The following is a 19,752-nucleotide window of genomic DNA, read 5'->3' as shown; positions in this document are numbered from 1 at the left end:
CTAAAAAAATTTAAAAAAAAAAAAGAGTGGATTTGGAGCTACGAGACAACTGAATAGCTATACTCTGACATAAGAATTTAATTTATTGAAATTTATTCAATGGAAATAATTACGAATGTTTGTAAGTGATGTTCTCCACAGCATTATTTATAAAGCATTGCAGTGAAAATAATAAAAACAACTGGCCGGGCTCAGTGACTCACGCCTGTAATCCCAGCACTTTGGGAAGCTGAGGCAGGAGGATCATCTGAGGTCAGGAGTTGGAGGCTTAGTCTGGCCAAAATGGTGAAACCCCGTCTCTACTAAAAATACAAAAAAATTTAGCTGGACATAGTGGTGCACACCTATAGTCCCAGCTTCTCTGGAGTCTAAGGCAGATGAATCACTTGAATCAGGGAGGCAGAGGTTGCAGTGAGCCAAGATCGTGCCATTGCACTCCAGCCTGGGCTACAAGAGCAAATCTCCATCTCAAAAAAAAAAAAAAGGAATGTAGGGAAGGACATACACCAAAATAGTAACAGTGCAGTGGTTATTTTTGAATGGTAGCATTATAAATAGTTTTTATTTTTATTTTATTATCTGAACTTCTTAATTTTTCTACAGTAAACATGTATTGTTAGTAGTAAACACAAAACAATTTTAGTTAAATTTACTTTGTAGTCAGTGTTCTGGGCCTGTCACTGTGGCTTCAGGAGAGAGAGAGAGAGAGAGTGTGTGTGTGTGTGTGTGTGTGTGTTTGTGTGTTTGTGTGTACACAACAGAACTGGGCCTGTTGCCTATAAGACGAGTGCTGGGCCTAGTGGAGTCCTGCTGGGAATGTTCCAGAAGGAATTGGGTGGGGGTTGTTCTCTCTTTCCTCTTTGCCATGTGTGCCCTCTGGCCTGGACCACCTCTTCAGTCATAGATGGATGACGTCTGTACTAATAATAGCCACCACTTATTGAATGCTTACTAATCCTTTCACTTAATCCCCACAGCAGTCCTAAAGATAGTACTATAAATACATCCACTTTACAAATGAGGAAACTGAAGCTTAAAAGGGTCAAGAAGCTTGCTGAAGGTCAGTGGCTAGCAAGTGGCAGCAACCTCGCAGATGCCCTTTAGCACAGGTCCCCCTGGCTACTGTGCTGGTCTTCCTACAGCTACTAAGGGACCGGTGTGAGGGTACCCCTGAGGGAGGCATCACAGACATAGTCCCCAGTGCTCATCACCTCCATGTGAAGACCTGGCTGATTAGGTCCTGGTCCCTGAGCAGATGGGACTCTCAGAGATAAATTAAAAGTTGCCACACACAAGATCAGTATGTGGAACAAGCTCCTCTTAACACCACAGAGATAGTATTCTAGCTTAGAAAATGCTCAAGTTAGGCTGGGCGTGGTGGCTCACGCCTGTAATCCTAGCACTTTGGGAGTCCGAGACAGGTGAATCACTTGAGGCCAGGAGTTCGAGACCAGCCTGGCCAACATGGCGAAACCCTGTCTCTACTAAAAATACAAAAGATTATCCAGGTGTGGTGGTGGGGGCCTGTAATGCCAGCTACTTGGGAGGCTGAGGCTGGGGAATTGCTTGAACCGGGACCTGGGAGGTGGAGGTCGCAGTGAGCCAAGATCTTGCCACTGTACTCCAGCCTGGGCTACAGAGTGAGACTCCATCTCAAAAAAAAAAAAAAAAGAAAGAAGGCAGCAAGAATACCTGGGGGGAGGAGGGAGAGGTTCAACACAAGTCTAGTCCACCTACGGCCTTCTAGAACAAGGACCTGGGAATTAGAACTTGGGCTGGTATGACTTTGAGGGAACAGTAGAAGTGAATAAGAAGAAAAAAAAACTGTTGGGAGAAATGTATATTGTTTTGTTTCATTTTCTTTTCTTTTCTTTTTTTTTTTTTTTTTTTTTTTTGAGCTAGGGTCTTGCTCTGTCACCCACGCTAGAGTGTAGTGGTACAATTACAGCACCATGCACTCTTGACCTCCCGGGCTCAAGTGATCCTCCTACCTCAGCCTCCCCTGTAGCTGGGACTGCAGGCATGTGCCACCACACCCAGCTAATTTTTGTGGTTTTTGTAGAGACGGGGTTTCACGATGTTCACCAGGCTGGTCTCAAACTCCTGAGCTCAAGTGATCTGCCCACCCGGGCCTCCTGAAGTGCTGGAAATACAGATGCGGGGCCCTGCTGAGATACATATTGCTACATAATAAATTAACATTTACTTAGTCTCTACTATATTCAGAATTGGGTGCAGATATTGGGGCATTTTAGATGATATGAGGCGTTGGGTTGGTCCTCCTGTATCTTCCTCTTGTAGGCTGTCCTTATGTCAACACTCCACACTTTAGCTCATGCTTTTATACAATTAATAAATGACATTTAGTTTATTTTAAGGAAAGGTTACTTAATGAATATACATAAGTACTTTCAGATCTTAGTATGATAGGTGTTAATTATCTTATTTTATTTTTAAATAGCTGTTTCCTTTTTTGGTCACACACACAAAAAATGTGTTCTTTGGAAAATACAGAAAATATCAAAGACAAGGTATAGTGGCTCACACCTGTAATCTCAGTACTTTGGAAGGACGATGTAGGAGGATCACTTGAGGCAGGAATTTGAAACCAGCCTAGGCAACATAGTGAGACCCCATCTGTAAAAAAATTAAAAGTGAAAAAAAAATTTTTTGAGACAGAGTCTTGCTTTGTCGCCCAGGCTGGAGTGCAGTGGCATGATCTTGGCTCACTGCAACCTCTGTATCTGGATTCAAGCAATTCTCCTGCTTCAGCCTCCTGAGTAGCTGGAATTATGGGCACACACCACCATGCCCTGCTAGTTTTTGTATTTTTATTAATAGTAGAGGCGGGGTTTTGCTATGTTGGCCAGGCTGGTCTCGAACTCCTGGCCTCAAGTGATCTGCCTGCCTCGGCCTCCCAAAGTGCTGGGATTATAGGCGAGAGCCACCACGCTCAGCCATAAAAAATAAGCCACGCGTGGTGGATACACCTCCAGTCCCAGCTACTTGGGATGCTGAGGTGGGAGGATCACTTGAGCCCGAGAGGTTGAAGCTTCAGTGAGCCATTATTCACACCACTGCACTTTACCCTGGGTGACAGGGCAAGACCCTGTCTCCAAAAAAATAATAATAAAATAGTTGGGCATGGTGGCTCACGCCTGTAATCCCAGCACTTTGGGAGGCCAAGGTGGGTGGATCATGAGGCCAAGAGATCGAGACAATCCTGGCCAATATGGTGAAACCCCATCTTTACTAAAAATACAAAAATTAGCAGGGCGTGGTGGTGCATGTCTATAGTCCCAGCTACTAGGGAGGCTGAGGCAGGAGAATTGCTTGAACCCCGAGGCAGAGGTTGCAGTGAGCTGAGATCGTGCTACTGCACTCCAGCCTGGCGACAGAGCGGGACTCTGTCTCAAAAATAATAATAATAATAATAAAATTTGTCATGAATTCTGAAATTTCTCATGCCTAAGCTTTTGCCATTTGGACAAACAAGTTTGATTTTTATCCCTCTTTATAATAGATTTAGGGATGATAGACACATTGGTGTTTTTTCAACACCAAAAATGGTCAATAGATAGACACATTTAGTAAATACATGGCCCTCAATAAAATTAAACCTAACTTTTTATCCGCTGAAGTATGTCCATTTGAGGTGCCATAGAATTTCTGTAAATTAATAACTTAAAATTAGGTGGGGGAGTATGATAATTCAGCTTTTGGTCATTGGTAAGTTGATGTTGTCCTAATGATGGGAGTTTTCCTAGCCCCGTTCCTTTAGGTGTTGTGTCATTGTCAAATCTTCATTGTGAAACTTTTGTCTTTAAAAGCAGCTTATAATTTCTGTCGTGCCTTACATGCAAAAGAAGTGCAAAATTTCACCAGCTCTCTGATTTTGCAGGTTTTACATTCACTCAGTATCATTGTTGGGGCAATAACTGGATTTGGAAAGCAAGAAAGTACATATCCCTCAGTACCTTTGTCTTTCTTCTTTAGATGTTGAGCATACCGGAGCCACCAGCGAGTTTTATGACAAGTTCACAATTCGCTATCACATTAGCACCATTTTTAAAAGCCTTTGGCAAAACATAGCTCACCATGGCACCTTTATGGAGGAGTTCAAGTGAGTATGGGGCCCCTCGTGTCACAACTTGCTTTCTTGCAAATCGCAGGTAGGATTGCAGCTTAAAAGCATGCACAGCTGGGTTCTTGTTGACTGTTTGCTTGGTCTCAGACTCCTTTGAGTTTACCACAAGATGCCACTAAATGTGGGCAGGATTTTTTAAATGGCTTTACTTGCAAGATATTGCTGAATTTTAGATTTGTCAAGATACTTTGGGGGTGGTACACAAGCGAAGATTGTATAGGGCAGGGCGTGGTGGCTCACGCCTGTAATCCCAGCACTTTGGGAGGCGGAGGCGGGCGGATCACTTGAGGTCAGGAGTTCAAGACCAGCCTGGCCAACATGGTGAAACCCCATCTCTATTAAAAATACAAAACATTAACTGGGTGTGGTGGCGCACGTCTGTTATCCTAGCTACTTGGGAAGCTGAGGCAGGAGAATCACTTGAACCCGGGAGGCAGAATTTGCAGTGAGCCGAGATTGTGCCAGTGCTCTCCAGCCTGGGTGACAGAGCGAGACTCCGTCTCAAAAAAAAAAAAGAAAGGAAAAGAAAAGATCCTATAAATATGCTGAGATGATGGGTTAAGTGTTTTTTTGGTGTTTTCTACGATGACAGTGTTAAATGAAGTTGTCAGAATGAGTGAAATGAAATCTTAGTTCTTGAATGTTGGAAGGACTTTAGATTTTGCAACAATTAGGTCAGAGTTGTCATTTAAAGTATCATTCTTTGTGGTAAGGCCCTAAACCTTAATTAAAGACTTTTCATATACCTACCTGAAATCTGAGTGACTGCTTAAACCTGGACATTAGTAATTCCATCTAAATTATCTGTCAGTGCCTAAAAACAAAAGGGAGATGAAGATGCTGAACTCTTGAATTATTCTTCAAAAATTTTATCCCATCTAAGGGCCGGGCGTGGTGGCTCATGCCTGTAATCCCAGCACTTTGGGAGGCCGAGCAGGGCGGATCACGAGGTCAGGAGATCGAGACCATCCTGGCTAACCTGGTGAAACCCCGTCTCTACTAAAAATACCAAAAAATTAGCCAGGCATGGTGGTGGGTGCGGTGGCGGGCGCCTGTAGTCCCAGCTACTCAGGAGGCTGAGGCAGGAGAATGGCGTGAACCTGGGAGGCGGAGCTTGCAGTGAGCCGAGATGGTGCCACTGCACTCCAGCCTGGGCAACAGAGTGAGACTCCGTCTCAAATAAATAAATAAATAAATAAATAAATAAATAAAAATTTTATCCCACCTACTTGGATCTTTTGCAACCCATGTTAGATCTTTGATCAAATCTAGCTATACTTGTTAACCGAATTACTAGTCAATAATATACAAATTACCAGTGGAATAACTATTTGCCAGATAGATTTCTGTGAAGCAAACTTTTTAACTTTTTGTTTCCATAAACTGCTCTTATGGTCAGAATTGTGTTCCAGCTAAAGCCTGGCACGAGGCAGGCCCATGGCTTGGTCTGAATGGTGCTGATTGGAGCGCTTGTCCTGAACTTGCCATGTTCCTGAGATCGAGGCCTCCTGCACTTGTTCACAGGAACTTCTCTTCTCCAGCATGGGCTTACCACCCCGTAATTGCACAGTTGTAGACCCTGAAGTGTAGCTTCTTTTTTTCTCTACGAATCTGGCATCTCCAGAGTCTAACAGAGGTAGGCCAAGCTATTTCAGTTCACCAACAAGTTCTCATTATAACACGATCTGCAGAACAGTTCCTTAGATTGGAGGCTTCCAGTTTTAAAGTAAGTTAATATCCCACTTTATCAATATTACAGGTTCCAATTTTTCTTCCATGCGTCAGTCTTTGTGATAAGGAATAACTATATCAGTTGTTTTCTTATCTGTTATATGTGGTTAATTATTTGCATTTTCTGGGTATATTGGTGAGTATATGCGTATTTCCTGTTCTAGTCTGGAAGAAGTGTTTTCTCTCCTTAAAAACATTGAGGGAGTGAGCTAGGGGTGTGCTGGTAAGCCTGCTCTGGGAAGCGGGGTGGGGGAGTCAGCATTTGCTGGTTTTCCATGGTGTGACTGTTTCCTCTGTTGCCCAATTTAAGGTGCCAGGGGAATCTGGTTATAAAATTCTGCAATATTTAGCACTTGACTGTCATCAACCATGCAAGGTGGCTCCAAATACCACTGGAATGAGCTTATCATAAACAATTTAAAAGAATAGCAAAATCCAGGCCAGGTGCGGTGGCTCATCTCTGTAATCCCAACATTTTGGGGGGCTGAGGTGGGAGGAACGCTTGAGCCCAGGAGTTTGAGACCAGCCCTGGCAACATAACAAGTCCCTGTCTCTACAAGAAATACAAAAGCTGGGCGTGGTGGTGTGTGCCTGTAGTTCCAGCTACTTAGGAGGCTGAGGCAGGAAGATTGCTTGAGCCCTGGAGGTCGAGGATGCAGTGAGCTGTGATTGTGCCACTGCATTCCAGGCTGGGCGACAGAGTGAGACCCTGTCTCAAAAAGAAACAAGATTAACATAATCTAAAGAGAAGCTTGGTGGTCCTTGAATTCCATAGTGCCTGACTTGTGCCAGGGTAGCCAGGCTTTTAGGGTGAGATAGTTGCAGTCTGGGTGGAGGTGCCTGTTCCCTGGGATTTGCTGTGGCATTTTGCTTCAGGGAGATGCATGACCATGTACAATATAATTGCCTTTCCAGCTCCGGGAAGCAGTTTGTTCGCTATATAAACATGTTGATAAACGACACAACGTTTTTGCTCGATGAAAGTCTGGAGTCTCTGAAGCGAATCCATGAAGTGCAGGAAGAGATGAAGAACAAAGAACAGTGGGACCAGTTGCCCCGGGTGAGGACGTGGTCCAGAGGCTTGGACAGCTTTGCAGGCCATCTGCCTCCACACACGGGCAGAGCTGCTTTGGGGCTGCATTTGTGGGTCTGATGATATGCGATCTGACATGCTGGGATTTTCCTTCCATGAAATCATATTGCAGGGTTGGAATAGGAAAATTCTTAAATACCTTATCTGAAGCTAAGAAATGGGTTGAGAAGTCTTTGAAAATGTACACTGAAAACTTTCTCTGCCTTTTTAATTTTAAAGGGCTTTTTTGGAGATGAGCTTTTATTGTCTGAATATATTAATATTCATGAACATAATTAGGAAAGAAATCTCTAGAATTATGTCTGCTGGACAAGAATTTGATTTGTTCCTATGGGCTTCTCTAGGCAACTGTGTGAATCACTCAGGATCCTGGCGGGGTGTTTTTTCCCTTTCAGTTGATCTTGGGTTTTATATTCAGTTATTAATAGAAAAGAGGCCTGGCTTGCCAGGTTCCATGGAAAGCACGTGCTGTGCCAGTAGCAGTGCTCTTTCCTGACGTGCGTAGCAGCCACTGAGATACTTCCTTGGTCGCTTATGAGGCCCTTGACAGTTGCTGGTGACTTCTTAGATTGGCTTAGGTTTATTGATTCTGTTCTTGGAATTGTCAGGCTCAGAATCAGAACTGATTTCCATAAGGGGTTCTCATGTCAAAGTGGGGACTGCTTTTCCTTCACTTTTTCTTTTCTTTTTTTTTTGAGACAGAGTTTCACACTTGTTGCCCATGCAGGAGTACAGTGGTGCGATCTCTTCTCACTGCAATCCCCGCTTCTCCGGTTGAAGCGATTTTCGTGCCTCAGCCTTCCGAATAGCTGGGATTACAGGCGCCTGCCACCACACCTGGCTAGTTTTTGTATTTTGTTTGTTTGTTTTTGAGACGGAGTCTTGCTCTTTCACCCATGCTGGAGTGCAGTGGCGCGATCTCAGCTCACTGCAATCTTTGCCTCCTGGGTACAAGTGATTCTCCTGCCTCAGCCTCCCAAGTAGTTGGGACTACAGGCACCTGCCACTACGCCTGGCTTATTTTTTGTATTTTTAGTAGAGATGGGGTTTCACCGTGTTAGCCAGGATGGTCTCGATCTCCTGACCTCGTGATCTGCCTTCCTCGGCCTCCCAAAGTGCTGGGATTACAGGCGTGAGCCATTGCGCCCGGACAATTTTTCTATTTTTAGTAGTGATGGGGTTTCACCATGTTGGCCAGGCCCGTCTTGGACTCCTGACCTCAGGTGATCCATCCGCCTCAGCCTCCCAAAGTGCTGGGACTACAGGCGTGAGTCACCGCGCCCAGGCTTTTTTTTTTTTCTTTTCTTTTTTAATTTCAACTTTTATTTTAGATTCAGGGGATGGGGTACGTGTGCAGGTTTGTTACATGGGTATACCGTGATTCTGAGGCTTTATGATTCAACCTGTCACCCAGGGAGTGAGCATAATACCTAATAGGTAGTTTTTCAACCCTCACTCCTCCCTCACTCCCCTCCCTTGTAGTCCCCAGTGTCTGTTGTTCCCATCTCCGTCCATGTGTACCAATGTTTAGCTCCCATTTATACCTGCTTTTCTTCTTATGTATTAAAGTTCTACCCATTCTCTGAGTAAGGTCCTATCCAAATACTCCCTCACGTTTGTCTTCGCCAATCAGCATAGCTGAAAATTCTCACCTTTCTCCTTACTTCTGTAACACCCACTTTATACCATTCACAGTGCTTGGTATGCCCAGCTTATATTTTATTTACTTATTTGTTTTTTATTATTATTAATAAATAAAGACAGAGTGTTGATCTGTCGCCTTGGCTGGAGTGCACTGGCAGGATCATAGCACACCACAGCCTCAACCTCCTGGGCTCAAGTGATCCTCCTGCCTCAGCCTTTGTAGATCCAAAGAGCTGGATCTACAAGCATGTACCACCACGCTTGGCTAATTAAAAAAAATTTTTTTATAGAGACAAGGTCTCACATGCTTGCTTCAGCAGCACGTATACTAACATTGGAACAATGCAGAGAAGATTACCATGGCCCCTGCTCGAGGATGACATGCAAATTCATAAAGCATTCCATCCTTTAAAAATAAATATTAGGCCGGGGGTGGTGGCTCACGCCTGTAATCCCAGCACTTTGGAAGGCCGAGGCGAGTGGATCACAATGTCAAGAGATCAAGAACATCCTGGCCAACATGGTGAGACCCCGTCTCTACTAAAAATACAAAAATTAGCTGGGTGTGGTGGCACACTGCTGTAGTCCCAGCTACTCGAGAGGCTGAGGCAGGATAGTTGCTTGAACCCGGGAGGCGGAGGTTGCAGTGAGCCAAGATCGCACCACTGCACTCCAGCCTGGGCGACAGAGTGAGACTCCGTCTCAAATAAATAAATAAATATTAAAGAGAGAGAGTCTTGCTAGTTTTCCCAAGCTGGTCTTATATTTTATTTACTTACTATTTTTATTATTAAATTATTTTTTATTTTATTTTATTTTATTTTTTGAGACAGAGTCTCACTCTGTCACCCAGGCTGGAGTGCAGTGGCGCAATCTTGGCTCAATTTATGCCTGCTGGGATTACAGGCGTGCACCACCACGTCCGGCTAATTTTTGTATTTTTAGTAGAGATGGGCTTTTGCCACATTGGCCAGGCTGGTCTTGAACTCCTGGCCTCAAGCAATCCACCCACCTCAGCCTCCCAAAGTGCGGGGGTTACAGACATGAGCCACCATGCCCAGCCTTATTATTATTATTATTTTTTAATAGAAACAGAGTCTTGACCGGGCACAGGGGCTCATGCCTGTAATATCAGCACTTTGGGAGGCCGAGGCCGGCAGATCACCTGAGGCCAGGAGTTTGAGACCAGCCTGGCCAACATGGTGAAACCCAGTGTCTACTAAAAATACAAAATTTAGCCAGGCATGGTGGCAGGTGCCTGTAATCCCAGCTATTTGGAAGGCTGAGGTGGGAGAATCACTTGAACCCAGGAGGCAGAGGTTGCAGTGAGCTGATACCATGCCACTACATTTCACATTTCAGCCTGGGCAACAGAGCGAGACTCCGTCTCAGAAAAGAAAAAAAAAGAAAGAAAGAGTCTTGCTCTGTCACCCAGGCTGGAGTGCAATGGCAGATCTTAGCTCACTACAGCCTACAACCTCCTGGCCTCAAGCAGTCCTCCCACCTCAGCCTCCCAAAATGCTGGGATTATAGTTGTGAGCCACCATGGCTGGCCAGCGTATATTTTAGATGTTGGAATGCAGGTCTATAGCACATTCTCGTATTCATAGTCAGTACTTAATAGCATTTGTTTATGAGCCAACTGAACAAATAATATTGATTTTTCCTGTGTTAATGGATGAAAAAGGCCCAAATAATTCCCACAATTGCTATTTCAGAAATAATTTTTATTTGGCTTTGAAGTCACTTTCTACCTCCCACTGCCCTGGCTGTTCCTGCTCATCTCCCTGAAGTCTGAGCTTGGTGAGCTCCAGCACTCAGCCCTTAGGCTTCAATTTCTTTCCCACTCATGCTCTCTAGGTTAGTGTTTCTCAACGAGGGCCCTAGTTGGAATTTTGAGCCTAGTGGAATTTGGTATAATAATAACTCATGATGAGAAACCATCCCATATATTGCAGGACATTTAGGATCTCTGTTTCCTGCCATTTAATGTCAGGGATGTACCCTCCTACCCCCAGCCTTCAGGCAACGAGAAACACTGCCACACATAACCTGATGTCCCCCGGTGAACATCACTGCTTGGTGAGCTCAGGTATTCCAAGGCGTTAAATACCTGTGTTCTAAAGACTCCAGAATATATCTCCCTGGCTCAGATCTGACTGCAGACTTGCAGACCAAGTATTTGTCTAATCAGTGTCTCAAACTCACTGTGTCCAAAACGGAACCCTTGATGTTGTCCACATCTCCTGCCTGAGTCTGCCCAATCTCAGTAAATGGCGCCTTCATTCTACCAGCTGCTCAGGCTCGATGCTTTGGAGTTGTTCTTGATTTCTCTGCGTTTCTCAGCAAATGCCTCTAGGCTCTGTCTTAAAATATATCCATTATCTGACCTCTTCTCAGCACCTCCAGACCGTTGGCATCTCTTACCTGGGTTATTGCAGTAGCCCACTGCTTGGTCTTCAACCTCCGCTCTTGAGCATGTCCATATCAGGGATGGTGTTAAACATCTCAGTCTGATCAACATCACCACTCAGCTCAGCCATTTTGGGCTTCCCTTCTCACTCAGAGCCAAATCCTGTGATGAGAGCAGCCTACAGCACGCAGGAGGACCTGGCCCCACAATGTGTTTCTGCTCTCAGCTTTGGACAGTCTCTTCTCCACTCACTCTACCCCAGCCAGGCTCACCTCCTGGCCCTTCCACTGACACGTGAGGGCCTTTACACCTGCTCTTCCCCCTACCTGGAATGCTCTTCCCTCAGATTTTCCTGACTCCTTCAGATATACCCTCCCTCAGGGATACCTTCCCTGACCACCCTTTCCAGAATAGCATTCCCTGACTCCTGACCCTGCTTCATTTTTCCTCATCACTGTCAGACTTACTGTGTGTCTGTCTGGGTATTTGTTTCTATGAAGCAGATCCTCCCTAACGGAATCTAAGCTGCATGAGAGCTGGGAGCCTTTTTATTCTATCTCCAGTGCCCAAAGGCTGTAGAAGGGCCTGTTGAGACACCCAGGTACACATTTAGGTAGTTCACGCCTGGCTGTTCTTGTGTCTTTCCTGGCGCTGCCTTTCTTTCAGTAGGCTCATTCTTGACCAGGGAACGGCAGGCCCCCCAGTATCCCTGCAGAATCTCCATCAAGCACAGACTGGAGCACTTTCCCAGAGGGCACTCACCGGCCAGCTTCAGCTCTGCCAGCTGTGTTCCTTTCCCAACAAGAAAAGGCCTCTGAACAGATGTAAGAATTGAGGCTTTTCCTGATGGGTCTGTTTGACCCATTTCAGAGCCTGCAGTGCAGTACCTGATTGTATCCATGAGTCAAACAGCTCTTATTATCTCCTCCCCAGCCCATGGCAGAGTTGAAGGAGGAAAGTGCGCCAGAGGCAAGCGTGCTGACAGTTCTGTGGTGTGACAGCCTCACAGTGTGGAAAGACAAAATTTTAAAAGCTTAGTAGTCCACAGGCACTTGTAGAGGCAGAGAGGCAGACCCGATAGGCCTCAATACGGTGGCACACTGCATCTCATAGTTTTAAAATAATGAAGACTGGCTGAGCACGGTGGCTTACACTTGTAATCCCAGCACTTTGGGAGGCCTAGGTGGGCAGATCAGTTGAGGTCAGGAGTTTGAGACCAGCCTGATCAACATAGTGAAACCCCATCTCTACTAAAAATACAAAAATTAGGCCAGGCGCATTGGCTCACGCCTGTAATCCCAGCTCTTTGGGAGGTTGAGGTGGATGGATCACCTGAGGTCAGGAGTTCAAGACCAGCCTGGCCAACATGGCGAAACCCCAGTCTTTACCAAAAATACAAAAATTAGTCAAGCATGGTGGCACACACGTGTAATCCCAGCTACTCAGGAGGCTGAGGCAGGAGAATGGCTCGAACCCGGGAGGCAGAGATTGCAGTGAGCCAAGATCGCGCCACTGCACTCCAGCCTGGGCAACAGAGTGAGACCCTGTCTCAAAAAAAATAAATAAATCACACACATACACACACACACACACACACACACACACACACAATTAGCTGGGCATGGTGGTCCACTCCTGTAATCCCAGCTACTTGGGAGGCTGAGACATGAGAATCACTTGAACCTGGGAGGCGGAGGTTACAGTGAGCCGAGATTGTGCCACTGCACTCTAGCCTGGGTGGCAGAGCAAGACTCCATCTCAAAAAAAAATAACAATAATAATAGAGGGCCGGGCACGGTGGCTTACGCCTGTAATCCCAACACTTCGGGAGGCCAAGGCAGGCGGATCACCTGACGTCAGGAGTTCGAGACCAGCCTGACCAACATGGAGAAACCCCGTCTCTACTAAAAATACAGAATTAGCCGGGCATGGTGACATATGCCTGTAGTCCCAGCTACTCGGGATGCTGAGGCAGAAGAATCACTTGAATCTGGGAGGCGGAGGTTGCGGTGAGCCGAGATCGCGCCATTGCACTCCAGCCTGGGCAACAAGCGAAACTCCGTCTCAAAAAATAATAATAATAATAATAATAATAATAATGACTAAGTAAAAGTTATTATTAAGGGAAATAAACTACCCTTTCTTAGTGCCATGATGTGTGTCAGATACTATGTTCGATTATCTTATTTCATCCTGAATAGAAGTTGATGGTGACTTTTTTTTTTTTTTTTTGAGACGGAATCTCACTCTGTCACTAGGCTGGAGTACAGTGGCGCGATCTCAGCTCACTGCAGCCTCAGCCTTCTGGGTTCAAGCAGTTCTCCTGCCTCAGCCTCCCAAGTAGCTGGGACTACAGCCACGCACCACCACCCCCAGCTAATTTTTGTATTTTTAGTAGCGACGGGGTTTCACCATGTTGGCCAGGGTGGTCTCAATCTCGACCTCGTGATTCGCCCGCCTTGGCTTCGCAAAGTGCTGGGATTACACGCGTGAGCCACCACGCCCGGCAGATGGTGACTTCTTTTATCATTGAGGAAGCAGAGTTAAATAAGGCACCAACATCACCTGGGTGGAAGTCTCAAAGAGCTCCGATGCTGAAAGGATGAAACTTCAGTTATCTGGGACATGTGGCAGGCGGTTCTGTCATTCCCTAAGCATGTTGGGTTTATCACGCACTTTCCAGTTATGTGCTTGGCGCTTTGCTGAGCTGTTGACCGGGACCGAGCCTTACTCAGCGTCTGTTCAATGTGTCCTAGGATCAGCAGCAGGCTCGTCAGTCTCAGCTTGCTCAGGATGAGCGTGTGTCCCGCTCTTACCTCGCCCTGGCCACCGAAACCGTGGACATGTTCCACATCCTCACGAAGCAGGTCCAGAAGCCCTTCCTCAGACCGGTGAGTAGAAACCCGGGGCTCTGTTTGGTGGTTTGGACTCCACATGCAGACTCTCTCACTTATAACTTTAGCAGTTGTTGAAGTCCTGGAAATTTTAGGATCACAGTCATCAATAAGTGAAATTCTGTGACTGATTTTGTTCCCAGTTATGCTAATTGATACCAGACTCTGTTGATGGACTGAAGAGCAGATGTCTGATGTCACCACATAGTCTACAGCCACTTCCAAATGCCTTACTGCACTTTGTGCTTAGACAGTACATTGGATTATTCATGTTGATGTCATGACATATTTTTACCATTATTGATTCCTATATTTTACTTATAGAAAAAGCATAAGGTGCCGGGTGCGGTGGCTCACGCCTGTAATCCCAGCACTTTGGGAGCCCAAGGCGGGCAGATCACGAGGTCAGGAGATGGAGACCATCCTGGCTAACACAGTGAAACCCCATCTCTACTAAAAGTACAAAAAATTAGCTGGGCGTGGTGGTGGGCGCCTGTAGTCCCAGCTACTCAGGAGGCTGAGGCAGGAGAATGGCGTGAACCCGGGAGGCAGAGCTGGCAGTGAGCCGAGATCACGCCACCGTACTCCAGCCTGGGCGACAGAGTGAGACTCCGTCTCAAAAAAAAAAAAAAAAAAAGAAGAAGAAAAAGCATAAGGTAACAGCTGTTGACAATGGAAGGATATTAAGTAGAATAATTGAGACCGTGTAAAATCTTTGGCTCTCTTAGCTGTACCTTTGTTACACTCAGGAAGCCAAAGGTTAATGGGAGCCGGCCATCACTAGGGTTTATGGTGGATTGCAAATAGTCAGAATGTTTGTTCTCAACTAATAAGACCTGGTTCCTGTTTCTACAATTGAAACTGAGCAGCATCACTGAAGATTTCTGCCCTGCTTCAGCCACCCCCACCACAAAGTTGAAAAGTTTTATGGTGTGGCCAGGACAAGGGTAGTGAGGAAGGCAAGACGGGGACCTAAGATTCAGTAGCCATTTGCCTATGTGGAGACATGTTTACTTTACAATGGAATATGACGTTACTGCATATTTCCCCTGATTTTCTGTATTTGCTCTTACCTTCGTTATGTGACTCTCTGTTATGTGACTCCTGTCATCAGCAGAGGCACTATTGCCACTCCCTGGCCTGGGGACAACTCTTTTCCACTCTTTTAACTTTCCACCTCATGTCTCTTCATAAACAGATTTCAGTGCAAGAGCCATGGAACACGAAACAAAACAGCTCGGACACTGGCCTCCCTTAAAAGTTTGCAAAGTGCAAGGCCATGGAGCATGAAACAAAACAGCTCACTGGCCAGACACTGGCCTCCCTTCAAGGTTTGCAGAATTCTGTGAAGGCCAGATAGTAAATAGTTGATTAATTCCTCTGTAACAAGGTCAACACCCACCTATTTTGTACACTTGTTGGGAAGACTAAGCGAAAACACACATAGAAGTACCTGGCATAAGGCCAAGCACGGTGGCTCATGCCTGTAATCCCAGCACTTTGAGAGGCCAAGAAGGGTGGATCACCTGAGGTCAGGAGTTCCAGACCAGCCTGGCCAACATGGCAAAACCCCGTCTCTACTAAAAATACAAAAATTAGCCAGGCGTGGTAGTGCATGCCTGTAATCCCAGCTACTTGGGAAGCTGTGGCAGGAGAATCACTTGAACCCAAGAGGCAGAGGTCGCAGTGAGCCGAGATCACGCCACTCCAACCTGGGTAACAGAGCAAGACTCTTCTCAAAAATAAATAAATAAATTTATTTTAAGGCCTGCTTATAGACCTGAGCCATCTGTACACTGTAGCCCTGTTCTTTTGGCCCCAGCCTGTGCCTGTGCCTGCTGTGATGTTTTCATTTCCTTTGCTACACTATTTACTATCTGGCCTTTGCAGACAAAGTGTAAAGGCATTTCATTTTGCAAACCTTTAAGGTTTGCATTTTCACCTTCTTTACTGACTAGCTCAGATCTCTCCTACTTCAAACAGAATGACCAACTCTGTCCTGTTATGACTCTTTTATTTCACAGCTTCTCAACAGTGAAATACAGGAGTACTCTGTGCAAAAGCAAATTCTTGAAAAGCTAAGTATATGTTGAATTTGTATAAATCCAGTTATTACATTTCATGAAAACCTTGTGACTTAAAGGAATGCTTTCGTGACTCCCTTTTATGGCCAGTGTTTAATGCTCTCTAAGCCACATCTTCCTGTTTCAGGTTTGCTTAAAACCACGTATGCCCAACCGTAGTGGGTACTGAGTCACCTTGTGAGATTACAGCATAGATTATTACTATTTTCTAGGTGTTTCATTTAAGTTTACTCTGTCTCATTGACTAGATTTAAAACTATTCAAGGCATAACTTTTATCTTCTTTCCTTGCATTACTTTGTTATTTGTATCTGATAAGTACATAAGAATGACACAGACTGAACTGCCAGGGGCTTTTAACATTTATGGGGAAAAAAGTTTATGAAATATTGGCTGGAAGAGCTGACTCAAAACTTTTTTGGCTCAGATAATGGTAAGATTTGTATAATTTTCTCTCTTTTACTTGTTTCTCAATGAATTTGGAGTGATACTTTTTTTAATTAAAAGCATAAATGTAAAGAAAAGTTTGGCTTCTTTTGGTATTTATAAATAAATATTTCATCAGCCTGCAACATTCCATTAAGTATTAGAATTATCACATCAGAAATGGGGAGTAAAGTTGGAATATAATGTTGTCTTTCTTCAGCTTATGATACACAGCACCTGTAAGGATTCTTTGAAGATTAATCCAACCAATTCCTGTTCCTCCACTGAAATGGGAGTTTTTGGTCCTTTTCACTTGTCTCAACAGCATGAATTGTCCTATTATCCTGTGATTTCCTAGGAACTTGGACCCCGATTGGCTGCAATGCTGAACTTTAATCTTCAGCAACTTTGTGGCCCCAAGTGCCGTGACCTGAAAGTTGAAAACCCTGAGAAATACGGCTTTGAACCAAAGAAGCTGTTGGACCAACTGACGGATATTTACTTACAGCTGGACTGTGCTCGGTTCGCGAAAGCCATTGCTGACGACCAGGTCAGTGAGTTGAGTTGGTCTCTCCGTGAGTTTACTGGCAGATTTGGAGATAATAACCACAGTGGCCAGGGAACTTGTCTGGTGTAAATGAAGATGAGTGGGTTGTTTTCCTTTGAGTGTGAAGAGCAGATTTGGGCTGGGCGCGGTGGCTCAGGCCTGTAATCCCAACATTCTGGGAGGCCAAGGCAGGGGGATTGCTTGAGGCCAGACTGCAGTGAGCCATGATTGCACCACCACACTCCAGAATGGGTGAGAGAGTGAGATCCTGTCTCAGAAACGCGGTGGCTCACGCCTGTAATCCCAACACTTTGGGAGGTCGAGGCGGGCAGATCAAGAGGTCAGGAGTTTGAGACCAGCCTGGCCAACACGGTGAAACCCCATCTCTACTAAAGATACAAAAAATTACCTCAGTGTGGTGGTGCACGCCTGTAATCACAGCTACTCGGGAGGCTGAGGCAGGAGAATCGCTTGAACCCAGGAGGCGGAGGTTTCAGTGAGCCGAGATTGTGCCACTGCATTCCAGCCTGGGCAACAGGGTGAGACTGTCTCAAAATAAATAAATAAGTAAGTAAGTAAGTAAAAAACAAAAGTAAAGAGCAGGTTTGGCGCTCTGAGCCCTCTCCAGTTGAGTTCTTACCCCATCTTTTTAAGGGCCTTCTTGACAAATCCATTACATTTCTGAAAAGAGCCTGGTTTCTCAAGGGATCAGAATCTTCTTCCCTAGTCTCCTGCTAGAGTGCTGTTATTTTTGGGGTTGTCCAGATTAAAAATCTTGTGTGGTTTTCTTTACATTCTTCCCTCTCCTTTATTCCGTGGGTCTCCTGTGAGCAGATCTGTCTATGTGTGCTTCATTTCCACAGCCACCGATTTAGGCTAAGCTGTCCCTGCGTGATCTTCTAGTCATCCCATAAAGGGCTGGCCCCCTCCATGGTCCGTTCTGCCTCATTTTCAACGTCCTCACAGCTAATGTTTATTAACTGTACACCTCATTTCACCCACTTTTCATATCTCCACCCATTTAGTCCTCACAAAATCCTTTGAGGTAGGTTCTGTAAAGTCTTTGTTTTAAAGTGAGGAAAGAGGCACAGAGAGGTTAAATAGCTTGCTCGAGGTCACAGAGTTAGTGTGGGACAGAGGCATGATCGATGTCCAGGCAGCCTGGCCTTGAACCCATATCCTCAGTCTCTCTGCTGTCCACTTAAAATGCCCACAAAGAACCATGCTTGTTTCTGTGTCTCTGTCTTTGTTCACACTACTTATCCAAATACTATTCATGGCTCAAGTTAATCATCAGTAGGCATTCTAGAAGGTTCTTTACCCATATCTCATCCAAAGGAGTAATATTACAATAGAAGCATTGTAGGTACTTTTTTTTAATGACAGCTTTATTGAGCTATAACTCACATATGTAGGTGCTTTCTGATGTAGCAGGGGAAGTGGTCTTAACAAAGGATTTGCAGTGAAAAAAATACATAGTCATGTGCTGTTTCTGTCAATGCTGGACCACAAAGACCATGTGGCCCCATCATATTATAATACCGTATTTTCACTGTACCTTTTCTATGTTTAGAATACTCACCATTGTGTTACAACTGCCGACAGGATTCAGTACAGTCCCACACTGTACAGTTTTGTAGCCTAGGAGCAATAGGCTATACCGTAGAGCCTCGACGTGGTGTAGGCCACGCCATCTAGGTTTGTGTAAGTAAATTCTATGATGTTTACACAGCAACGAAATTGCCTAACAGACATTTCTCAGAGCGACACATGACTGTGTGTCTAAAGCAGTTTTATCATACAAAGTAGTGGCTCGTAAGAGGGTTAGGAAATTTTAGTTACTTGTAGGAGATGTTAAAATATATACTGCTGGCCGAGCGCAGTGGCTCACGCCTGTAATCCCAGCACTTTGGGAGGCCGAGGCGGGTGGATCACAAGGTCAGGAGATCACGACCATCCTGGCTAACACGGTGAAACCCTGTCTCTACTAAAAAAATACAAAAAAATTAGCCGGGCGTGGTGGCGGGCGCCTGTAGTCCCAGCTACTCGGGAGGCTGAGGCAGGAGAATGGCGTGAACCCAGGAGGCAGAGCTTGCAGTGAGCGGAGATCGAGCCACTGCACTCCAGCCTGGGCGACAGAGCAAGACTGTCTCAAAAAAAAAAAAAAAAAATTATATATATATACACACACACACACACACACACACACACACACACACACACACTGCTTTACTAGCCCCCGACTATATAATACTGCACTGATTTAGAAACAGAAAGCAAGTCATAGCCTGCAGTGAGGGAAAGAAAAGGGAAGCACTCACCCATTGAGGTGGGGTCCACACCTGACTGTAGCTGGCGTCTCCAGCCCAGCCAGAGGTCGGTGTGGAAAGCCCCGGGGCTCTTCCATCGTTGCCGTAGAGAGACTTGGAAGAGCTGTTTAGTGTGCGCCCTCTCCAGGGTGCTTGTGCTGTGGCTGCCACATCACAGGCGCTTAACGTAACACACAGGTTTCGGTGTGGGTGGGCACAGCACTCCCAGTGAGGTGATGGCAAAGCAACTGGGTGACAAAGGAATGCTTTGAGCGGCCTTTGTTTGGTGACCAACCACACATTGCATTGCATGGTCATGCCTTAGATTATGGTGGTGGCCTCTGGTGGCACCTGGCTTGGGTCGTAGACAGCAGTTTCTGGCACAGTGACACACGGGGCTCCTTGAATGTCTAAATAGTCCTGTTCTTCCAGAGCAGTGAAACAAACACACATGTGCCAGTGACA

The 19,752-nt window shown here is 45.5% G+C and overlaps 1 protein-coding gene and 1 non-coding gene across 10 annotated transcripts in view; both read left to right on the top strand.

Moving 5' to 3' along the window:
- Window positions 1–19,752, top strand: part of UBE4B (ubiquitination factor E4B) — a 148,777-nt gene that overhangs the window by 121,536 nt on the left and 7,489 nt on the right. For 7 of the 9 annotated variants that reach the window (XM_024356276.2, XM_063786433.1, XM_024356272.3 and 4 more), the window contains 4 exons: window positions 3,997–4,123; window positions 6,794–6,938; window positions 13,785–13,919; window positions 16,790–16,981. In XM_024356276.2, the coding sequence (XP_024212044.1) occupies window positions 3,997–4,123; window positions 6,794–6,938; window positions 13,785–13,919; window positions 16,790–16,981 (599 nt within the window). Of the gene's footprint in view, window positions 1–3,996; window positions 4,124–5,546; window positions 5,698–6,793; window positions 6,939–13,784; window positions 13,920–14,246; window positions 14,429–16,789; window positions 16,982–19,752 lie in introns of those variants that run through there. The other 2 variants (XM_054662672.2, XM_024356281.3) reach the window with 2 other exon arrangements.
- Window positions 8,924–9,026, top strand: LOC112207022 (U6 spliceosomal RNA). Its single transcript, XR_002941508.1, has one exon. It is a non-coding gene; the product is annotated as a U6 spliceosomal RNA (small nuclear RNA).

Source organism: Pan troglodytes, chromosome 1 (genome assembly GCF_028858775.2).
Source record: "Pan troglodytes isolate AG18354 chromosome 1, NHGRI_mPanTro3-v2.0_pri, whole genome shotgun sequence".
Lineage (NCBI taxonomy): Eukaryota > Metazoa > Chordata > Mammalia > Primates > Hominidae > Pan > Pan troglodytes.
Note: the sequence above shows the minus strand (reverse complement) of the source record. Positions and strands in the feature narration are given on the sequence as shown.